At 40.3% G+C, this 18684-nt stretch overlaps 2 protein-coding genes across 2 annotated transcripts in view; both read left to right on the top strand.

Annotated features, from left to right (window-relative positions):
* The window catches only part of NUP160 (nucleoporin 160kDa), a 37425-nt gene extending 25905 nt beyond the window's left edge, over nucleotides 1–11520 (top strand). The window contains exons 28-36 of the mRNA XM_006772315.2: nucleotides 2025–2185; nucleotides 3405–3465; nucleotides 4269–4379; nucleotides 4555–4678; nucleotides 5662–5763; nucleotides 6794–6935; nucleotides 8093–8218; nucleotides 9497–9601; nucleotides 10452–11520. Coding sequence (XP_006772378.1) covers nucleotides 2025–2185; nucleotides 3405–3465; nucleotides 4269–4379; nucleotides 4555–4678; nucleotides 5662–5763; nucleotides 6794–6935; nucleotides 8093–8218; nucleotides 9497–9601; nucleotides 10452–10541 — 1022 coding nt within the window. The 3' untranslated portion in view covers nucleotides 10542–11520. The remainder of the gene's footprint in view (nucleotides 1–2024; nucleotides 2186–3404; nucleotides 3466–4268; nucleotides 4380–4554; nucleotides 4679–5661; nucleotides 5764–6793; nucleotides 6936–8092; nucleotides 8219–9496; nucleotides 9602–10451) is intronic.
* A 1434-nt stretch (nucleotides 11521–12954) lies between these two features.
* The window catches only part of FNBP4 (formin binding protein 4), a 35855-nt gene continuing 30125 nt past the window's right edge, over nucleotides 12955–18684 (top strand). Inside the window, exons 1-4 of the mRNA XM_006772314.2 lie at nucleotides 12955–13301; nucleotides 14375–14464; nucleotides 17383–17519; nucleotides 18053–18239. Of these exons, the coding sequence (XP_006772377.1) occupies nucleotides 13001–13301; nucleotides 14375–14464; nucleotides 17383–17519; nucleotides 18053–18239 (715 nt within the window). The 5' untranslated portion in view covers nucleotides 12955–13000. The remainder of the gene's footprint in view (nucleotides 13302–14374; nucleotides 14465–17382; nucleotides 17520–18052; nucleotides 18240–18684) is intronic.

Genomic DNA, 18684 nt, shown 5'->3' with positions numbered 1-18684 from the left:
GAGTGAATGGAAGTAATTTGTAAACATGTTCTTAATATTCCTAATGCCAAAACATGTTTGCATATTCTTTATTTTCTTGAATCATACAGAAAGGGAAATAATGGTTAAAGATCTCCCATTGTTTGCTTTCACTATAGCAACATCCCTTACATCAATCTGATTAAGACCAGTTTAACTGGATAAATGTTCGTGTCTTTCTGGAGCAAGATCTGAACATCTGTTGTTCTAACAAAATGTCTCACATATTGCAGGCACTCAAAAATATTTGTTGGAAAGAAAAATAGTTTCGTTCAAAAACTGAATGCTATTTGGTTTCTGGAGTTGCATGCTCTCATGAGGGAAAATAGTCAATATCTTCTTCAACCTTGTAAAGTATTATTAAGAAAATAAGTATGTCTTAAACAGACCATCCAAACATTACTTGATCTCAGAATCCTGGGTTGAGAGAGGTGACAGTTTGACTGAGACATGCTCTCTAAGCTAGTCTTGTCTTGTCTGGGAATGTAGTATCTAAAAGTAAAAAACATTTTACATAACGGGAGGGTGGGGTGGTAGTTGTGGTATGTACACGTAACATAAAATTCAGTGGTGTTAAGTACACTCACATGTTTAAGGACAAAATTATTATGTTTAAGGACAAATATTATGTTTAAGGACAAAATTAGCTTCACCTTCTATATATACTTATGAGAGCTATTTATTTTTAACCAATCTCCAAAACTCTTCATCTTGCGAAACAGAAACTCTATACTCATTAAACAGTTTCCCATTGATTTTTTTAATCGTGTTAAAACATAAGTTGGCCAAGGGGATATGTTTTTTGTTTACTTTTTTTTCTCAGCAGTCAGAAGTCAGGTATACTATATTTAAAAAATAAATAAATAAAATAAAACATAAGTTGTAATTTATTACTTGAAATAACTAACATGCTACTTTTCTAAATAAGAGTTCATTAGCATTAATAAATAATTTTTTATTGTGTTAAAATACCATTTGCCAATTTAAAGTAGTGTTACATTCATTCACATTGTTGTACAACCAATCCCCCAAACTTCTTTCATCTTCCAAAACTGAAACTTTCTATTCATTAAACAACTCCTCATTGCCCTCTTCCCCTTGGTAACTACGACTATTCTACTTTGTGTCTGTAAATTTGCCACTGGAATCATATATTATTTTTTTAAATATTTTAAAATTGATTTCAGAGAGAGAGAATCATTTATCAGCTGCCTCCTGCACACCCCACACTGGGGATCAAGCCCACAACCCAGGCATGTACCCTGACCAGGAATCAAACCATGATCTCCTGGTTCATAGGTTGATGCTTGACCACTGAGCAACACTGCGGGGCTCATACAGTATTTTTCTTTTTGTGACAGGCTTATTTCACTTAGTGTATATAAGGTCTTCAAGGTTCATCCATGGGTAGCATGTCAGATTTCATTCTTCTTTAAGATTGAATAATATTCCATTATATGCATGTATCACATTTTATTTATTCCTCAATGGACACTTTGATTGCTTCCATCTTTGTCTGTAGTGCATACTGCTGCTCTGAATAAGGGTGTACAATATCTCTCCCAAGACCCTACTTTTCTTTTTTCTTTTGTTTAATATATCTTATTGATTTTTTACAGAGAGGAAGGGAGAGGGATAGAGAGTTAGAAACATCGACGAGCGAGAAACATTGATCACCTGCCTCCTGCACACTCCCTACTGGGGATGTGCCCGCAGCCAAGGTACATGCCCTTGACTGGAATCGAACCTGGGACCCTTCAGTCCACAGGCCAACGCTCTAGCCACTGAGCCAAACCAGTCAGGGCAAGACCCTACTTTCAGTTTGGGGGCGTATATACCCAAAAGTGGAATTGCTGGATCATAAGGTAATTTTTTTAGGAACAGCCATACTGTTTTAGGTTAAACTCAATTTTGTTTTAAATTTTAATATTTGATAAGTAAAGCAAATTCTATCTCTAAAGAGATACTTTTGAAATTCTAATGTCTAATTTATTATTGTCTCATAGCTGGCACAGTGATGTTTGAGTACGGAATGCGTCTTGGCAGAGAGGTTCGAACTCTCCGGGGACTTGAGAAGCAAGGCAACTGTTATTTGGCTGCGATTAATTGTTTACGACTTATTCGTCCAGAATACGCATGGATTGTGCAACCAGCTTCTGGTGCAGTGGTATGAAAACTTTTCATCCTGGAATTCATTTTCACTTATCTGGTCCTTTTAGAACTATGACCTCATTTAAAATTTCTTCTGGGATATTTATGAACTTAATTTATTTTTGCAGCAATTCAGTTGTTATATATTACTATACCTTCAGTTCCCAAGTTCAGAATCACTGTAGGAAGAAGTATTACAAAGCACTTTTGGAGTTAGACCTGACTAACTAAAAGCAAATTAATCTTATGCTGTCCACTTATCCTCTTGCATAAAATCTATATATATAAAAGCCCAGTGACCTAATGGTGGAACTACCAGAACTACTGGTCGACCAATCGCTATGACGTGCACTGACCACCATGGGCAGACGTTCAATGCAGGAGCTGCCCCCTGGTAGTCAGTGCGTTCCCACAGTGGGAGTGCCACTCGGCTGACCAGGATGAGCGGTGCTCCCACAGAAGGCTGATCCCCGCAGGCCATGCCCCCACCAGTGCAGAAGTGATAATGATGTTTATGTCTACATTATAGAATTGTTAGGGCATTAGAACTGTGACAGTGCCTGGCCTGCAAAAAGTGCTCAATAAATATTTCATTTGTTTTTATTCATTCCATCTACAATTACTGTTTTAAAGGATGTCGATATATACTTTGACTTTTTTCTGTCATGCTGATGTCATATATGCCCAGCTACTTCTTTTTTTTTAATATATTTTATTGATTTTTTACAGAGAGAAAGGGAGAGAGATAGTTAGAAACATCGATGGGAGAGAAACATCGATCAGCTGCCTCCTGCACATCTCCCACTGGGGATGTGCCCGCAACCCAGGTACATGCCCTTGACCGGAATCGAACCTGGGACCCTTCAGTCCGCAGGCCGACACTCTATCCACTGAGCCAAACCGGTTTCGGCCCCAGCTACTTCTATTGTATAGTTCCTACATTTAGTAGGTTGCTTCCCAGAGTTCTCCATGGAGAATATAACTGCATCCATGGAAAGTCAAGTGGCTTATACAGAAATCAAATCCATGTCCTTGTAACAAGTCCAAATCCAATAACATGTTAGAGCTAAGTAAGCCAACCTGGCAAACACCACATTTCTTTGTTTGATAGTTATAGTACCTTTATAAGAGAAGCTGTGCTAGTTGAATAATTTATGTTGAGAGAATTTAAGCAGAAAAGTTCTGGATTCAAATTAAAATAGTAATTTTTCAGTTAAATAAATTTGTCTTTTCAGTATGATCGCCCCGGTGCATCCCCTAAGAGGAATCATGATGGAGAGTGCACTGCAGCCCCAAGTGAGTCAGGGGTCTCACTGATACTTTGCTGGACAGTAATTAATTTATTGTTGTGTTATAGTAGTAATATTTAGATTTATATATGTTTTAATATACTTCCACTGCAGTATATATAGGTATATCGTAATATACTATATATTACATATGTCTAGTAGTTATATTGTAGAGTTCCTTTTTATTGTATTTTTATTATTTTATATTTTTGTCGTTAATCCTCACCTGAGGACATTTTTCCATTGAGTTTTAGAGTGGAATGGAGAGGGAAAAACAGAGAGAAAAACATCATGTTATTTTAATCTGCTAAAAGTTGGTTGGTGGCCCTTTCAAAACTTGGTATGGCTGTAGGAGACATGAAAATGCTTTGAAAGTATGTTTTGTTGCTTGTTGTATTTAAATCAGCTTCATAGCAAGCTTTTATTTTATCAGGCTCCTTTATACTACCATGGAGGCATGATACCTTGCTCAGAAGCCTGGGCTCTAGAGTGGGACACCTGGTTTCAATTCTGCCTCTCATTTTGGGCATGTTCTTTTCTTACTGACAGAGATAGTATTTTATAGTTAGAAGGTTTAAATGAAATTATATGTAGAATACCTTGTAAACACCTCCTCACTGCAGTACTGCTTTGATTTGACTCAGCTGTTGCTTTATTTTTTAAGTTAGCCTTATGGAGCCTCCCATTTCCTCCCTTTGGAAATTAAATGGAAAGTTACATAATATTTAGTCGAAATTGACAGGTTGGGTTAGTCTCATAGGCACTGCCTTTGTACTTTGATAATTGAAATTGTTTGTCTTTGACGGATAGCGAATCGGCAGATTGAAATCCTGGACCTGGAAGACCTGGAGAAAGAGTGCTCCTTGGCTCGAGTGCGCCTCGCCCTGGCTCAGCATGAGCCGTCAGCAGTTGCTGTTGCAGGTAGGGATGCATTAGTCTGTCGGTAGCAACAGCACATTTGAGTGCCAGGTAGTGGACTTGGCATGCTAGATGGCTATAAAGCTTTTCGTTGTTATTCTGGGTACTTGTCAACAGTGTGGGGGCTCATGTGCATATACCTCTGGTTGCATTGAGTGGTGCTTTTGCATTTCCATAGGAAGCTCATCAGCAGAGGAGATGGTCACTCTCTTGGTTCAAGCTGGCCTTTTCGACACTGCCATATCACTGTGTCAGACGTTTAAGCTTCCCTTAACGCCAGTCTTTGAGGGCCTTGCTTTCAAGTATGTATAACACCGTCTTTTCATAGTTTTAATTTTCCTAATGCACAAATGCTGTTGCTTAGTGTGAAGCAGGGGTCACACAAGCCAGTTTCCTATAACCCAGTGTTTTGGTTTAGTTCACACAAAGGTTGTTTAATTTCTTTTAGTCAATTGTGATTTTTTTAGATTAATTGAATTATAGCTTCTCTTGAGAAGATCTGACATTCCTGGACCTCATTCCTACAGGACAGTAGATAACCTGGATTAAGAATAGTGGTATCGCCCTAGCTGGTTTGGCTCAGTGGATAGTGTGTTGGCCTGAGGACTGAAGGGTCCCAGGTTCAATTCCAGTGAAGGGCACCCAAAAAAAAAAAAAAAAGAATGGTTGTGTCCATTTTAGCCAATGTATGCTCTTTTCAGTCCTTTAGGACATCTGGTCCCTGGAAGCATTTTTAAAAAGTACTCCTTATTAAAGTTACCTTATACCTACATATTGGTCAAGTACTTTGTGAATTGGAAATATCAACTTCCAGAATTTTTCAACATCAATTTTCTCTTGAAAGTAAATAATCTCGCCGAAACCGGTTTGGCTCAGTGGATAGAGCGTCGGCCTGCGGACTGAAAGGTCCCAGGTTCGATTCCGGTCAAGGGCATGTACCTGGGTTGCGGGCACATCCCCAGTGGGAGATGTGCAGGAGGCAGCTGATCGATGTTTCTCTCATCATCGATGTTTCTAACTCTCTATCTCTCTCCGTTCCTCTCTGTGAAAAATCAATAAAATATATTTAAAAAAAAAAAAAGTAAATAATCTCTTAACATTTACTGATGGCCTTGTGGGTCATTCAGTTTTTTGGCTATGAGGAGGGAAAAGAGCCAGTACCCCAGTAGTGAATTCAGAATAGACTAGAGCTAAAATAGTCGTCTTATCTCTAATTTTAGTAACAAAATAAGGTGGTGCTTTTCAGCAAATTGGTTTATTGTGTGTGGAACCATTTTCATTGCAGATGCATCAAATTGCAGTTTGGAGGAGAGGCAGCACAAGCAGAAGCCTGGGCCTGGCTAGCAGCCAATCAGCTCTCTTCGGTTATCACCACAAAGGAGTCCAGGTACAGCCCTAGTATTCCTCCGACCCTGCGATGGCTCACCCTCCAGGTACTTCCCTAGGACAGCCAATTAGTGTCTGCCTGACTATCTCCGTTTCTCAGAGTGCTTCTCTGACAACTCTAATTCTCAAAACTTTCCTTCCTTGAAATGCATTTACAATCTGTATCATATAGCATAGCACTTTAGAGTTGTAGCATTTTACAGTTTGGAAGTCTCTTAACCCCTAAATTAGCACACCAGAATCACTATTAAAATATAGATTACGAGAGCTGGTCATTGTGGCTCAGTTAGTTGAGCATTGTCCCATGCACAGAAAGGTTGCTAGCTAGTTCAATTCCCGGTCAGGGCACAGACCCAGGTTGCAGATTTGATCCCTGGTCAGGGTGCATACAGGAAGCAAACAGTCGATATTTCTCTTTCTCTCCCATCCTCTCTCTCTTAAAAAAAATGTAAAATACAGATTATGAGATAATACCCTAGCCTTCTAAATCAGAACTTGTACATCAAGCATGTCAAACTCGAGGCCCGTACATGGTTGTACTGCTTGATCAGGTTTGAAAACCGTAATCTAAGCCATTTTTCTTATTTTAGAAATTTGGAAGAAATTAAGTGAATTGTTTAGTCCAGTAAATATGTGGTTAGTGGGAGACGAAATACAAGACTTTAAGTCATCTAGTTTCCAGTACTACCCCAAAGTCACATTGACCCTAATATTAAGTGTCATTTAGCTATATTATTCAGTTGTGAGCTTCCAACAATTTTTTTTAAATTGATTTTAGAGCGGAAGAGAGAGATAGAAACATCATTGATGAGAGGGAATCATTGATTGGCTGCCTTCTGCATATTGGACTAAGCCCACAACCCACGCATGTGCCCTTGACCAGAATCAAACCTGGGACCCTTCAGTCCACAGGCCACCACTCTATCCACTGAGCCAAACCAGACAAAGCCAAAGATTTTTTTCCTTGTAAATACATGGTACTATAAATATCTGTTAAGAATCTGGAACTCATTAGTCTTTCTTTTATCAAGTGCTACAGATGAAGCATGGCGACTGTTATCAACATACCTGGAAAGGTACAAAGTCCAGAATAACTTATACCACCACTGTGTAATCAACAAGCTTTTGTCTCATGGAGTGCCTCTGCCTAATTGGCTTATAAACAGTTACAAGGTAAGTGGTATCTTCACTTGTAGAGAGTAAGAAGCTGATCTTTAAGATTCTGAATAACTTCTGAGATGAGTAAAAAATAAAGAGTAATAATTTATGGAAATATACTGATGTACATACTTTGGGCAGCTTCTCAATCTTAGCTAAAAACAAAACAGTTTTAATTTCTATTCCACATGAAGTACTGAGTGATTAAAGTTCTGCAGGTTAGTGATTAAGTTAATGTTTGCTTGTGTGCTCACTGAACAATGAATGTACTAGTATATTTAGCACAGTGAGTATATGCATGACACAGTATTTACTATTCACTACTCAAAAAATTAACAGGAGTGGGTGGAGTAGTTTTCAGATTACTACAGCAGTCTTTCATTTTTGTCAAAGTTGGATGTTTGGACATCCTGTTTCAGAATTATTTGGATAGTGGGCTTCTTCAAACTATATATTCCTGGATCCCATCCCATTCCAAACTTACAAAATCAACTTTCCTGGAGTTAGGAAGCAGGATCTATATTTTAACAAGCTCCTAATTTAATTTGATGCACTCTTAAGTTTGAGAAGTACTAGAACTGAAATGCCTTGGAAGAATAGAGAAGGAGGGAATGTAAAGCTTAACATCCAGAAAGTCGGTTTTTTAAGTTAGAAAGTAGAGAAGGCAGCTAAGATGGTAAAGGTTGGTTGTGATCCAATCAGGATACAGAAAGCCTAATTAATGTGAGTGGAGCCCTTCCAAACTGAGGCTGTATTCACTTTTCTCACACCCTAGGTTAAATATGAATTTAATTCAGACTTTTAAAGTTGATGATTCTTTTAACTTCTTTTGCATTTGTCACTTGCTTATTTCTGGGATTTGATGTAAATATATTGTCTTTAGTACTCAGCATTGCTGGGAAGGTTTACCACTGTGGAAACAAGTAGAAAAGAATTAAAATGTGTCTCACAAATCAGGAGAGGAAGGCCACTTAACGGATAGGACCTCACTAGGTGCCAGAGGGAAACTGGGCTGTTGGGAATCCAAACCTTATCCCAAGATAAGTAAACCAAGGTGCTCTTTTATTCTTATTGAGAAGTATCAGTACAAGAGAATTAGATACAACATCCTTTGATCATTGCCTAAGTAAGATAGAAACAAGCAGATGTTTTTAATCGCTGACTCTTTACAGAAGGTTGATGCCGCTGAGTTGCTCCGTCTGTACTTAAATTATGACCTTTTGGAAGAAGCTGTGGATTTGGTTTCAGAATATGTCGATGCTGTTCTGGGAAAAGGACACCAGTACTTTGGAATTGAGGTAGGCTTCCTATCTAATAAAAGGCTAATATGCAACTCAACCAAATGGCGAAATGACTGGTCGCTATGACACTCACGGACCACCAGGGGGCAGATGCTCAATGCAGGAGCTTCCCCAATGGTCAGTGCACTCCCACAGGGGGAGCCCCACTCAGCCAGAAGCTGGTCTCATGGCTGACGAGCACAGCAGCGGTAGCAGGAGCCTCTCTCACCTCTGCGGTAGCGTTAAGGACCCCTTGGGGGATGTTCGCCTGCCAGCTTAGGGCCACAGGGAACTGGGCCTAAGCTGGCAGGCAGACATCCCCCAAGGGGTCCTGGACTGCGAGAGGGCACAGGCTGGTCTGTGCATGAATTTTGTGCACTGGGCCTCTAGTGTATACATAACACTTCATTTCATTCTGTTAGCACACTAAGTAAAATCAGGAGCTGAAACAATTAGACTACAGAGTAGTAGATTTAACCTTAATTGTTAGTAATTTTACAACTAGTTTTCTCCAAGATTAGGGACTGGCACTCTAAGAGTCTTCTGTTTCCTGTTTATAAAATGGGAATACTTTCATTTTTCTCCATCAAAGGAGTGTGGCTTTAGTTAGGACTTGGAAAAGGGAGGTAAATAAGAACAAAATGGCATTTTGTGTGGGAAGACTATGCTGAGTCTCTACCAGTGTTTTCTCAATCTTTACAGTAGCCTATAAGGGACTGTTTTAATCCCTTTTTTTCAACCCATAAGGAAACAGGCTCAGGTGTTAACTTGAAGTCGCGGAAGTTTGCACAGATGGTAAATAGGAGAACCACATTTAAAATTCAAGTCTAGTTAACAGCAGAGCCATGCTCCCAAACTCTCAGGAAAGTATTCAGAACGTTCAAAGTTAAACTTTTCTTTCCAAACCTTTTTTTCCCAGATAATTGGAATCTAAATTTCAGACTGAAAATAGTATCATTCCTTGAAATTTTAGAAAAGTTTTGTTGAGTATGTTTATCCTTAATGGGATAAACTTAGGAGCCTTAGGGCTCCTTTAAAATAAGAGATGACATGAATTTAAAAATATATTTGATTTCATATTTGAGAAAAGCACAAGTTCTCCAATTGAAAAGAGAAAGGGGGTAGGTGGGGTTCCAATTTGTGTGTGTGTGTGAGTGCGCGCGCACTCATGCAATTTCTTACTGTGAAAAAAAAAAAGTAAAACATTTTATGTTAATCAAAGCCTATGAAAGTAACTACCAGAAGAAATGGTCCACTTTTTGGTTTTCTTTAAATTATAGGTATTTTTTCTTTCAGTTTCCACTGTCTGCGACGGCTCCAATGGTGTGGCTCCCATACTCTTCCATTGATCAGCTTCTCCAAGTATTGGGAGAGAATAGTGCCAACAGTCACAACATTGCAGTGAGTCAGTCCTTTCCTCTATTCCCCTGCACTAGCTGTTACATCTGACAGCTGGCTCTCCAGTTCTCAAGGAATTAAGGAAAGGGCAGCACCATGTATTCCCCTAACATGCTGCCTCAATCCTATATACTAAAAGGCTAATATGCAAATTGACCAAACAGCAGAACAACAGATTGCCATGATGCGCACTGACCACCAGGGGGCAGACGCTCAACACAGGAGCTGCCCCCTGGTGGTCAGTGCACTCCCACAGGGGAAGCACCACTCAGCCAGAAGCCCTGAGCTAGGCTCACAGCTGGCGAGCACAGCAGTGGCGGCAGCGCTAAGGATGTCTGACTGCCAACGTCGGCCCACTATCCAGAGGCCCAAAGGGAACGGGCCTAAGCCAGCAGTCAGACATCCCCCTAGGGCTCCCGGACTGTGAGAGGGTGCAGGCCAGACTGAGGGACAACAAACTCACCCCCCACCCCCACCCCACCCCACGCCCCAGTGCATGAATTTCGTGCACTGGGCCTCTAGTCTCTTCATAAAATGACTAATTAAATCAGATGTGGCCTCTCTGGTTCTGGTAAGAGAGCTGGCAATGCTTTTATTGAAGATCTTGGTGTGATTTGCATAATTGGAAAATCTTTAGGCAAACAGGATTGGAGTATTATATATACTAGTATAACAGAAATCCAGTTTTATCAGTAGAGTCCCAAAGGAGACTCATATACTGGATAGTGATTAAATGAAGCAGAGTGGCTAACATCTTCATTACGGGAATCTGCTTGGTGAAGTCAAAATGAAAGCCTCAGTCTTTTGCAGTCCTTGACATATTTTGTAATGATTTCTTCCTTTTCTCCAATAGCTGTCGCAGAAAATACTTGACAAATTGGAGGACTACCAACAAAAAGTTGATAAGGCAACACGGGATTTATTATATCGTCGGAACTTGTGATCCAGATGGTCGCCTAGCCTTTGTAACCGCTTGGTGCCTCTTAGGGCTTAAGACTTTATCCTACAGGAGCCCTGTACTCCAGGCTAATTTTTATACCTGTAAATGATGTGTACAACATTCAAGTCTGCATTCTGCATATGAGAGTTGGACAGAGGAGTCACAGGACCTGCGCTTGCTGGCGGTGCTAATATACAATTTCCGGTTTCATCTTGGGTCTCAAACAGCTGCTTTTGTATATGATTCACAAGCTTTTTTAGAGTTTATATTTTTTTAAACTACCAGAGACATTCTTTATCTGCAAATTAAACCCACCTTCACTTTCCAAACGGGTGATGGTTGTTGGTTTGTTGTAGCTGACCACCAAAAGCAGTCACTGCAAATCCTTTCATTCTTCCCTCTCACTTTTTGTATTTCAATGATTATTTTGGTCCAGAACTGACATGTATTTTCTGTATTGCAAACAGAGGCTATGATTTTACATACTCTTTTCATTATTTATTGTGGAATTTTTGTATGATCTTCAATAAAGTATTAAATAACTTGCCTAGATTAAGCCTAAACAAAGACCAGCTGTCAAAGAAGATACCTTATTTTGAATCTGGTTCTCAGGCTAAAGTTGAATCAACTCTTAGCTAAGAAAAAATTAGAAATCCATCCTCTATAAAAGTAATAAATTTTCAAAGTAAATTCTGTTAACTTCTGTGATTTATAATAATCAAGCCGGACTTGATCATACAGTTAGTCTAATCATGTATTGGGCCAAAATATAAATGTTCCTGGTCAGATTCAAAAGCATTCATGCCCACGAATTTGGGGAAAGTGAAAAATAAGATCTTGCATTTTATTCTGTATATTAAAATTATCTTTTAAGGAAACGATCTGTATATATTTGCTTGTATATCTTTTGACCTTTCTTGAGTTTTTCATAAGCCTTTTTTATAATATCAACACCATATTTACATTATATATTTTAAATAACAAGTTTCCCTGTGGTGTTGTTATTGGTAGATAATTGTGGTATTTGGTTCTTTTTTATTGTAACTTTTGTCATGATAAATATGAAGTGTTTAATGCAATTCGGGCCTGGGACAGCCCTTGTCCTCCCAGCATTATAAACCTGTGGCTTCCAACTACAGCAAGAAAACAAAGGTTTCACAAAAGATGTATCCTCTTACTGTTTTCATGAGTGACTAATGGATCATAATCCACAGTCTGAAAAATATCAAACGTAGTTGTTGCCATTTCTAGAGGATAAGAAGCTTGAGATCAGCACTGTTGAAGAAACCTATCCTTTGTATTGCTTATCAAAGCAGGGGTTGCCATGGTGACAGTTCATAAGACACTGGCCAGCTTTTACAGGGACCTCAACAACCAATATGAGGGTTCATCCCTAAGTAGGGCATAATGATCTCTACCCCACACGATTGTGAGAATTAAATGCAATTCTACTTGTAAAGCGCTTAGTACCTGACATATAGTAAGTGTTCGATAAACGTTAGGTATTATTAGTATACTTAGTAAGAACTGAGCAGTCGGGTATAAAAATATATCCCACTGGATTTCTTAAGCTCAATTTAGAAGGGGTAAATGAGTACCAACAGTATAAATAAACGCCAAGTGCAGGGGAGGAGCTCAACATTGAGATAGAAGGTTCAGAGAGGTAATTAATGCCTGCACGGGTCTTGAGGAATTAAAAAAAAACTCGCCATGTGATGCAGTAGTTATTCCAGATAATGTGAAGGACTTAAGGTGAGATAGGTGGTGTTCCTAGTGGCTGGCTCCAGAAAAAGAGTGGGGACTGGGGGTTAGAAAAGGAGACTGCAAAGGAAGATACATCAAGCAGGTTAAGGCTACCAGTGGGCCAGATTGGGAAGCTCCTGTATCTCACCGCAACAGCTTAGGCTTTTACCTCGTATGTAGTGTAATTTCTAGTGATCCCCCCCCGCCCCCCCACTGATGAGCAACACTACATCATCGTTATGCCCTAAGAAAAAATTTACAAAAGCATAAAAGACCCAGTACTCTACTGTTCAATGCTATACCCAAAGTAAGCCACGATAATCAGAGGGAAACTTGGGGGAAAGACCTGGAAAGCAGCCCACCTTCCTAAAGGACAAATGATAAGGAACAGTAGGCAGAAAACAGGCACAATATGGAAGACGAGCGGGTAAAGAAAAGACTCCGCCAAAGACGCATGGGTGGAGCCGGAGGTGCTGGGGAAATCATTCTAAACGCAGGCCCTTCCGTACAATTGGCTTGACGCGCACTCGTTTTTCCTTTTTCCATTGGCTATAGGCCCCTTCAATAGGCCAAAATAGCCAATAGCCTAGCTCTGTGAACAAAGCCCGCCCTCTCCCCTGGGGGGGAGGAGCCAGAAGACTGTACCGGGCTCAAGGCGCTTGCGCAACGCGCGCTCCGCCGTTAAAAGCGGATCCTCGCAAGAGGCGGTGTCGCGAGGTATGAATATTGATGACGCAGCGCCGCGCCGAGCACCGCCCTTCTCGGCTTCCCGACGCTCGCACCTCGCGCCCGGGCTCGCGATGGGGAAGAAGTCCCGGGTGGTACCCGGCCGAAGGCCTATCCTGCAGCTCTCTCCGCCGGGTCCCCGGAGCAGCACGCCGGGCCGGGACCCGGAGCCCGAACCCGACCCCGAGCCGGACTCGACGGCGGCGACGCCTAGCCAGCCAGCCCCGGCGGCGCCGACGACCACGACGACCGCGGTGACTGCCGCCGCGGCCCCGGAAGACTCGCCTTCAGAAGGTAAGGGTGCGCGAGGGGCCCCGGCCCCTAGGAGGGGCGTCCGAAACTCGAGTTCCGGGCTTGCGGCCTAGCTCCTCGGGCAGGACCCTAGGAGGACAACCAACCGGGAGGGCGGCGTCCGCATCCGAGGCCTGCGCGTGGGGCTTGCGGGGAGGGCGGCTGTGGGCCCCAAGACGACCGGAGGGACGCGGAACCGCGCGCGGGGATCCCAGAGGCGCCATCTCTGCTGCAGAGGGCGGAGCGGCGCGGCGGCCTGGAGCGTCAACGTCCGCCTTGTGTCTGGGACTCCTCGCGGGGCGGACGTGAGAGTATGAGTTTCCGCGTCCGAGGCTGGGTGACTGGGGACCTGGCCTTTTCTGCACGTCATCTGCGTTTCCTTTCGCTTTTGTGGAAACCGAGACTCTTTAGAAGTGAGCGAGCCCTTTGTATTATGTCAGCCAAAGCTTCGGGAACCCCCAGATTGGCAGGTATCCCCACCCGAAAATTTCTGAAGTGAGACTTTTGGGTAGCCCAAGTGTTTGTGTGTTTCTCCCGGGACTGGAACTTAACTTGTCTGACCGCTACGCTGTACACCTGAAACTACTACAACATAATATGGAATGCAAACTGTAGTTTTTTTAAAAAAAAATTATTTTTTTATTTAAAACAAGAGTAATTCGATATCTAATCCAGGGACCAGACCCCGGAGAAGCTACGATCGTTTCAGATGTTTAAAAAAAACACCAAACCCAACACGCTGGGTAGCTTGTGCGAAAGAAAACGCTATGGCTGTGCTTGTTGTAAAGGCTTTGTAGTAGCCTAGAGCACATTTAGAGAGAGAGTTTATTTCAGATGTAATTTGATTTTTTTTATAATGCTCACGTTCCTAATGTTAAAGTCACAAGACAGAAGATTCTAGCTGTGCTTGTTTATTATCTTCCGAATTATTTGGGTCAGTGATGGGTTGTACACTGTTTTTAAAAAGATGGAATCTGGACTTGAAAGGTCAAATCAAAGCTTGGTTTTGTTACCTCTAGTGTTTCTCTGGTCCATCGAATGACTGCAGTTCTCTTCTGTTCGTTTTCCAAATCCAGATGAACAGGAAGGGGTGGTGGAGGTTCCCAGAGTTCAGAATCCTCCAAAACCAGTCATGACCACCAGACTGACCGCCGTGAAAGCAACAGGTATAGATTTTTTTTTTTTACATCTTTTTTATAATATATTTCATAAGGATCCAATTGGGTTTGTTTATTGAGTGTTTTGTTGACGGCTTCAGTGTTGGCTAATTTATATTTCTACCCCCCAAAAAAGGGAATTTTAAATCTATTTGTGAGAGTTCGTTAGTCTGTGTACACTGCACCCAATGTAAAATTTGTTGCTGTTTAATCTGTACCCAAAATACACTACTTTTTCTTCTAATGCCATTTTGTAATGAGTTTTCTGGCTTCTCCACCTGGCTTTAGGGAACACCATCGATTTCTGTTAATTTCCTAACACATTGCCTTGATTAGTATCTACCGAATGTTTGTGGAGCTGAAATTGCATTAAGGAGTATTTGCAGCAGTGGTTTTGTAGACAAATTTGAGTTCAGATCTTCACTTCAGCATTCATTCTGAGAAATCAGGATCTCATTCACCTGTAAAGTGGATCTTAAGCTCTATGTTATTTTGATGATTACATTGAAAAGTTTATATCAAGTTTTGACAGGGAACTATCAAAATGTTAGTTTTATATATAAATAGATTGAAAGATTAAAATAGTTTTGATACTAAATATTCTATTAATTGGTAATAATTTTATTCTTTTAAGTGTGGTGTACTTTTTGTACTATATGACACCTGAAATCCTGAAATAATAGATGCTTGTTCCCTCCTCCCATTTGTCACTTAAAAAAAAGAAGAAAGCCCTGTGTGGGTTAGAAAAGCTAAAACTTGGTTCTGAGAGAAATTTCCAAACTAGAAAATACCATTTTGTATTTGTAAAGTACATATTTCATTTGAGTCTAAGAATCATGTAAGATAGAATTTCAGTGTTTCTAGGAATGCCTTATGAACAGAAATGTTTTCATTTTGCCCAACATCATCCTACAAGGTAATAATATATCAGTTCATTCAGTTTTTAAAGTTCTTAACCTACCAGTTGGTATAATGCATAGGAAAAAGTTTGTCCAACAAAAAACAAAGAAAGCCCCCTAGCCGGTTTGCTCAGTGGGCAGTGTTGCCCGAGGATTGAAGGGTGCCGGATTCCATTCTGGTCAAGGGCACATACACATACCTTGGTTTCAGGCTCATTCCCCGCGTCCCTGTCTGGGGTCATGCAGAGGCAACCAGTCAAGGTGTCTCTCTCATACCAGTGTTTCTCTCTCTCCCCCCTTCTCTGAAAAAGCAGTGGGTAAAATATTCTTAGGTGAGGATTAGCAACAACCACAAAATGAGTGTCAGAGGTCTCTGGACCCCCTGAAATTGCACACTCAAATGTGTGTTCCTGGGAGGAGGTATATAGTTTTTATCATCTTGATTATTAATAGTTTCTGTGACTAAAAGGGTTAAAAACAGCTATTCAGCAATATTATGAGGAAATTATAATAGTTACTCAAAGTATAATGCACAGTTACTGTTTGAAGCTTATCAGGAAAGTAAAAAATATAATCTAAGAAATTATAGCCAGATATAGTTAGTTGATTTGCAAATTGTGTGGTGTCTCTAACAATATTAAGTATGCCTCTTCCCCCAAATACCAAGTTTAATAATTTACTTTGCTATTTAATAGTAATTATATTATTAGGAGCTTAGAAGAGGTTTGATGTATGTGCTATGGAATGTTCTTAGGTGAGGAAAAAAGGAATAAATAGGTGGAGACTTGGCGAAACCTATTGCCTATGAGACCCATTTATTCTAGGCTTGGGGAATTTCATAATTAAAATTCCACACAACTCACCTGGTTTGGAACCTTTTACCAAAGAGTATATGAAGTTTTAAAGACAGTGAACTGGGTGATTAGATCTATGATTGTTTCTAAACTAAGAAGTGTTTTTATGTAAAAATACAAATTTTCCATCTTCCCCCTTCCCTCAAAAAACCATCAGTGCTGATTGCTAACGGGCAGAATTTGTCCAAACAGAAATGTCTACTTCTGTAGCTGTACCCTTACAAGGCTATTCCATACTCTTGTTAGGAAAATTGGCTGGTGTACCCCAAAATCATGAAAAATGAAGTATTTGGTAACACTGTCAAATGTCTCCTTCACATTATTCTAATCAGTTTAAAGTAGTATTTTGGAAATTAATGTTTAGTGTAAGAACTTACCTATGTACTAAAACAAGATTTATGTGATTAAAGCATTTAATATGAACTCTTCTTGTATGATAAATGGAACAGTTTGTGTTTACTTTTATGTGAACCCATGAATTCGTTTATGAAAGTACGACAAAGAAATTTCATATAAGTGTACAAATTGCCAGCCTTAATTATTTACACATTCTGTAGTGTAGTTGTTGTACTCACGCTCACTTGGGCACAGAGTTCTTACCTACTTTTGCCCACCCCTGGATGTGTTCACTTAGTTTGTGACATTAAAGTAGACACAGGTGATTCAAAGGAAATAGCATAACAGCATTTCAGGGGACATACCTGGACTTGAGCTTGAGGAAGACATTGATCATTGGTGCTAGTGTTGTTGTTGTTAGTTTTTTGTTTTGGGTCTAGCGTTTTGAAATGTTTTGTTTGAGGGAAAAAATAATTGGAAAGGAACTTTGTTTCATCTACTAAATCCTAATTGGTTTACTTGTTTGAGATGGATACATAAATCAACAAATATTAAAGTCAGGATACACTATATGCTATTTTGACAGAGTATAAAGTTGAATGCTTGAGCATGTATTTTGAGTAGGGTGTCAAGTAGCTGTGCACATTGATTTTCTTAGCTCTAAATGCATAATGTAATTTCTGCCTCTCGGGTAGTTCATTGATGGTTTATTTTAAGGTTCTAATCTGTAAGTAAACTAAATGTTTAGTTGAAGAACCATGTTATATTTTTCCTTGGATGCTACCTAGGACATAATTAGCATTGTTATTACTAAAGTTCTTTATCTCTTTGTTTCTAGGAGGTTTATGCTTACTTGGTGCATATGCAGATAGTGATGATGAAGAGAGTGATGTTTTGGAAAAACCAGCGCAACCTAAAGAAGCGAATGGAAATCAGTCAACTGATATTGATAGTACATTGGCCAACTTCCTAGCGGTTAGTGGTGCTTTTGTTTGGGTTTTTAACTTATTGGAACCACTTTGGGGACTTACATCTCACTGGTTAGTATACTTGTCCATCTGTCTCTCCCTCTCACTTCTCCCCTTTTATCTGTCTTCCTTAGTCCCTCCCCATCTCTCTTCATATTTTTTTATTTTCACCTGAGGGTATTTTTCCATTGATTTTTAGAGAGAGGGAAAGATAGAGAGAAACATCGATGTGAGAGAAACACATCAATTGGTTGCCTCCTGCGGTGCCCCTACCAGGGCCTGGACCAGTGACTGGAATTAAACCCAGGACCCTTCTGTCCACAGGCCAATGCTCTATCTACTGAGCCAAACTGGCTAGGGCTCTTCGTATTATCTTTTTGTTAAGGTTGTTAAAAAAAAAGTGGATAATAGAAAGGTTTGGAGAAATTGTTTAATTAGAATATGAGGATTTTGATTTGAGAAGCTAACAACTGAGCATGTAGGATTTTTTTTTCTGGTTTTGATGTGATTAATGCATTTGTTACTATTTTCTTTCTAAAGGAGATTGATGCAATAACAGCTCCTCAGCCTGCTGCTTCTACAGGAGCTTCTGCTCCACCTCCAACTCCACCTCGCCCAGAGCCAAAGGAATCAGCAGCATCTGCCCTTTCTTCCACTACTTCGAATGGAACAGACTCAACGCAGACATCAGGGTGGCAGTATGACACTCAGTGTTCACTGGCAGGAGGTAAGCTTGATCCTTTTTATTTTATTTTTATTTATTAATATAATCTATTGAGCCCTAACCGGTTTGTTTCAGTGGATAGAGCGTAGGCCTACAGACTGAAGGGTCCCAGGTTCAGTTCCGGTCAAGGGCATGTACCGTATTTGCCGGCGTATAAGACGACTGGGCGTATAAGACGACCCCCTAACATTTCCACTCAAAATACAGAGTTTGTTATATACTCGCCGTATAAGACTACCCCCTCTTCCGCACACCTTCCACACACCAAATAAAAGGTAAAACAATATCAGATTTGATTTTAACATTTTAATTTATATTGAAATGCTTATGGCATGCAGGAAAACTGTCACAAGGCTGTATGTAATCAAACATATACATAAAACAGTGCAAGTTTATTACCGGTAAACATACCGGTAATTCACTAAAGAAAACACACTCTATAGACTGG

This window comes from Myotis davidii, unplaced genomic scaffold (genome assembly GCF_000327345.1).
Source record: "Myotis davidii unplaced genomic scaffold, ASM32734v1 scaffold265, whole genome shotgun sequence".
Taxonomy (NCBI): domain Eukaryota; kingdom Metazoa; phylum Chordata; class Mammalia; order Chiroptera; family Vespertilionidae; genus Myotis; species Myotis davidii.
This window is presented reverse-complemented; position numbering and strand designations above follow the sequence as displayed.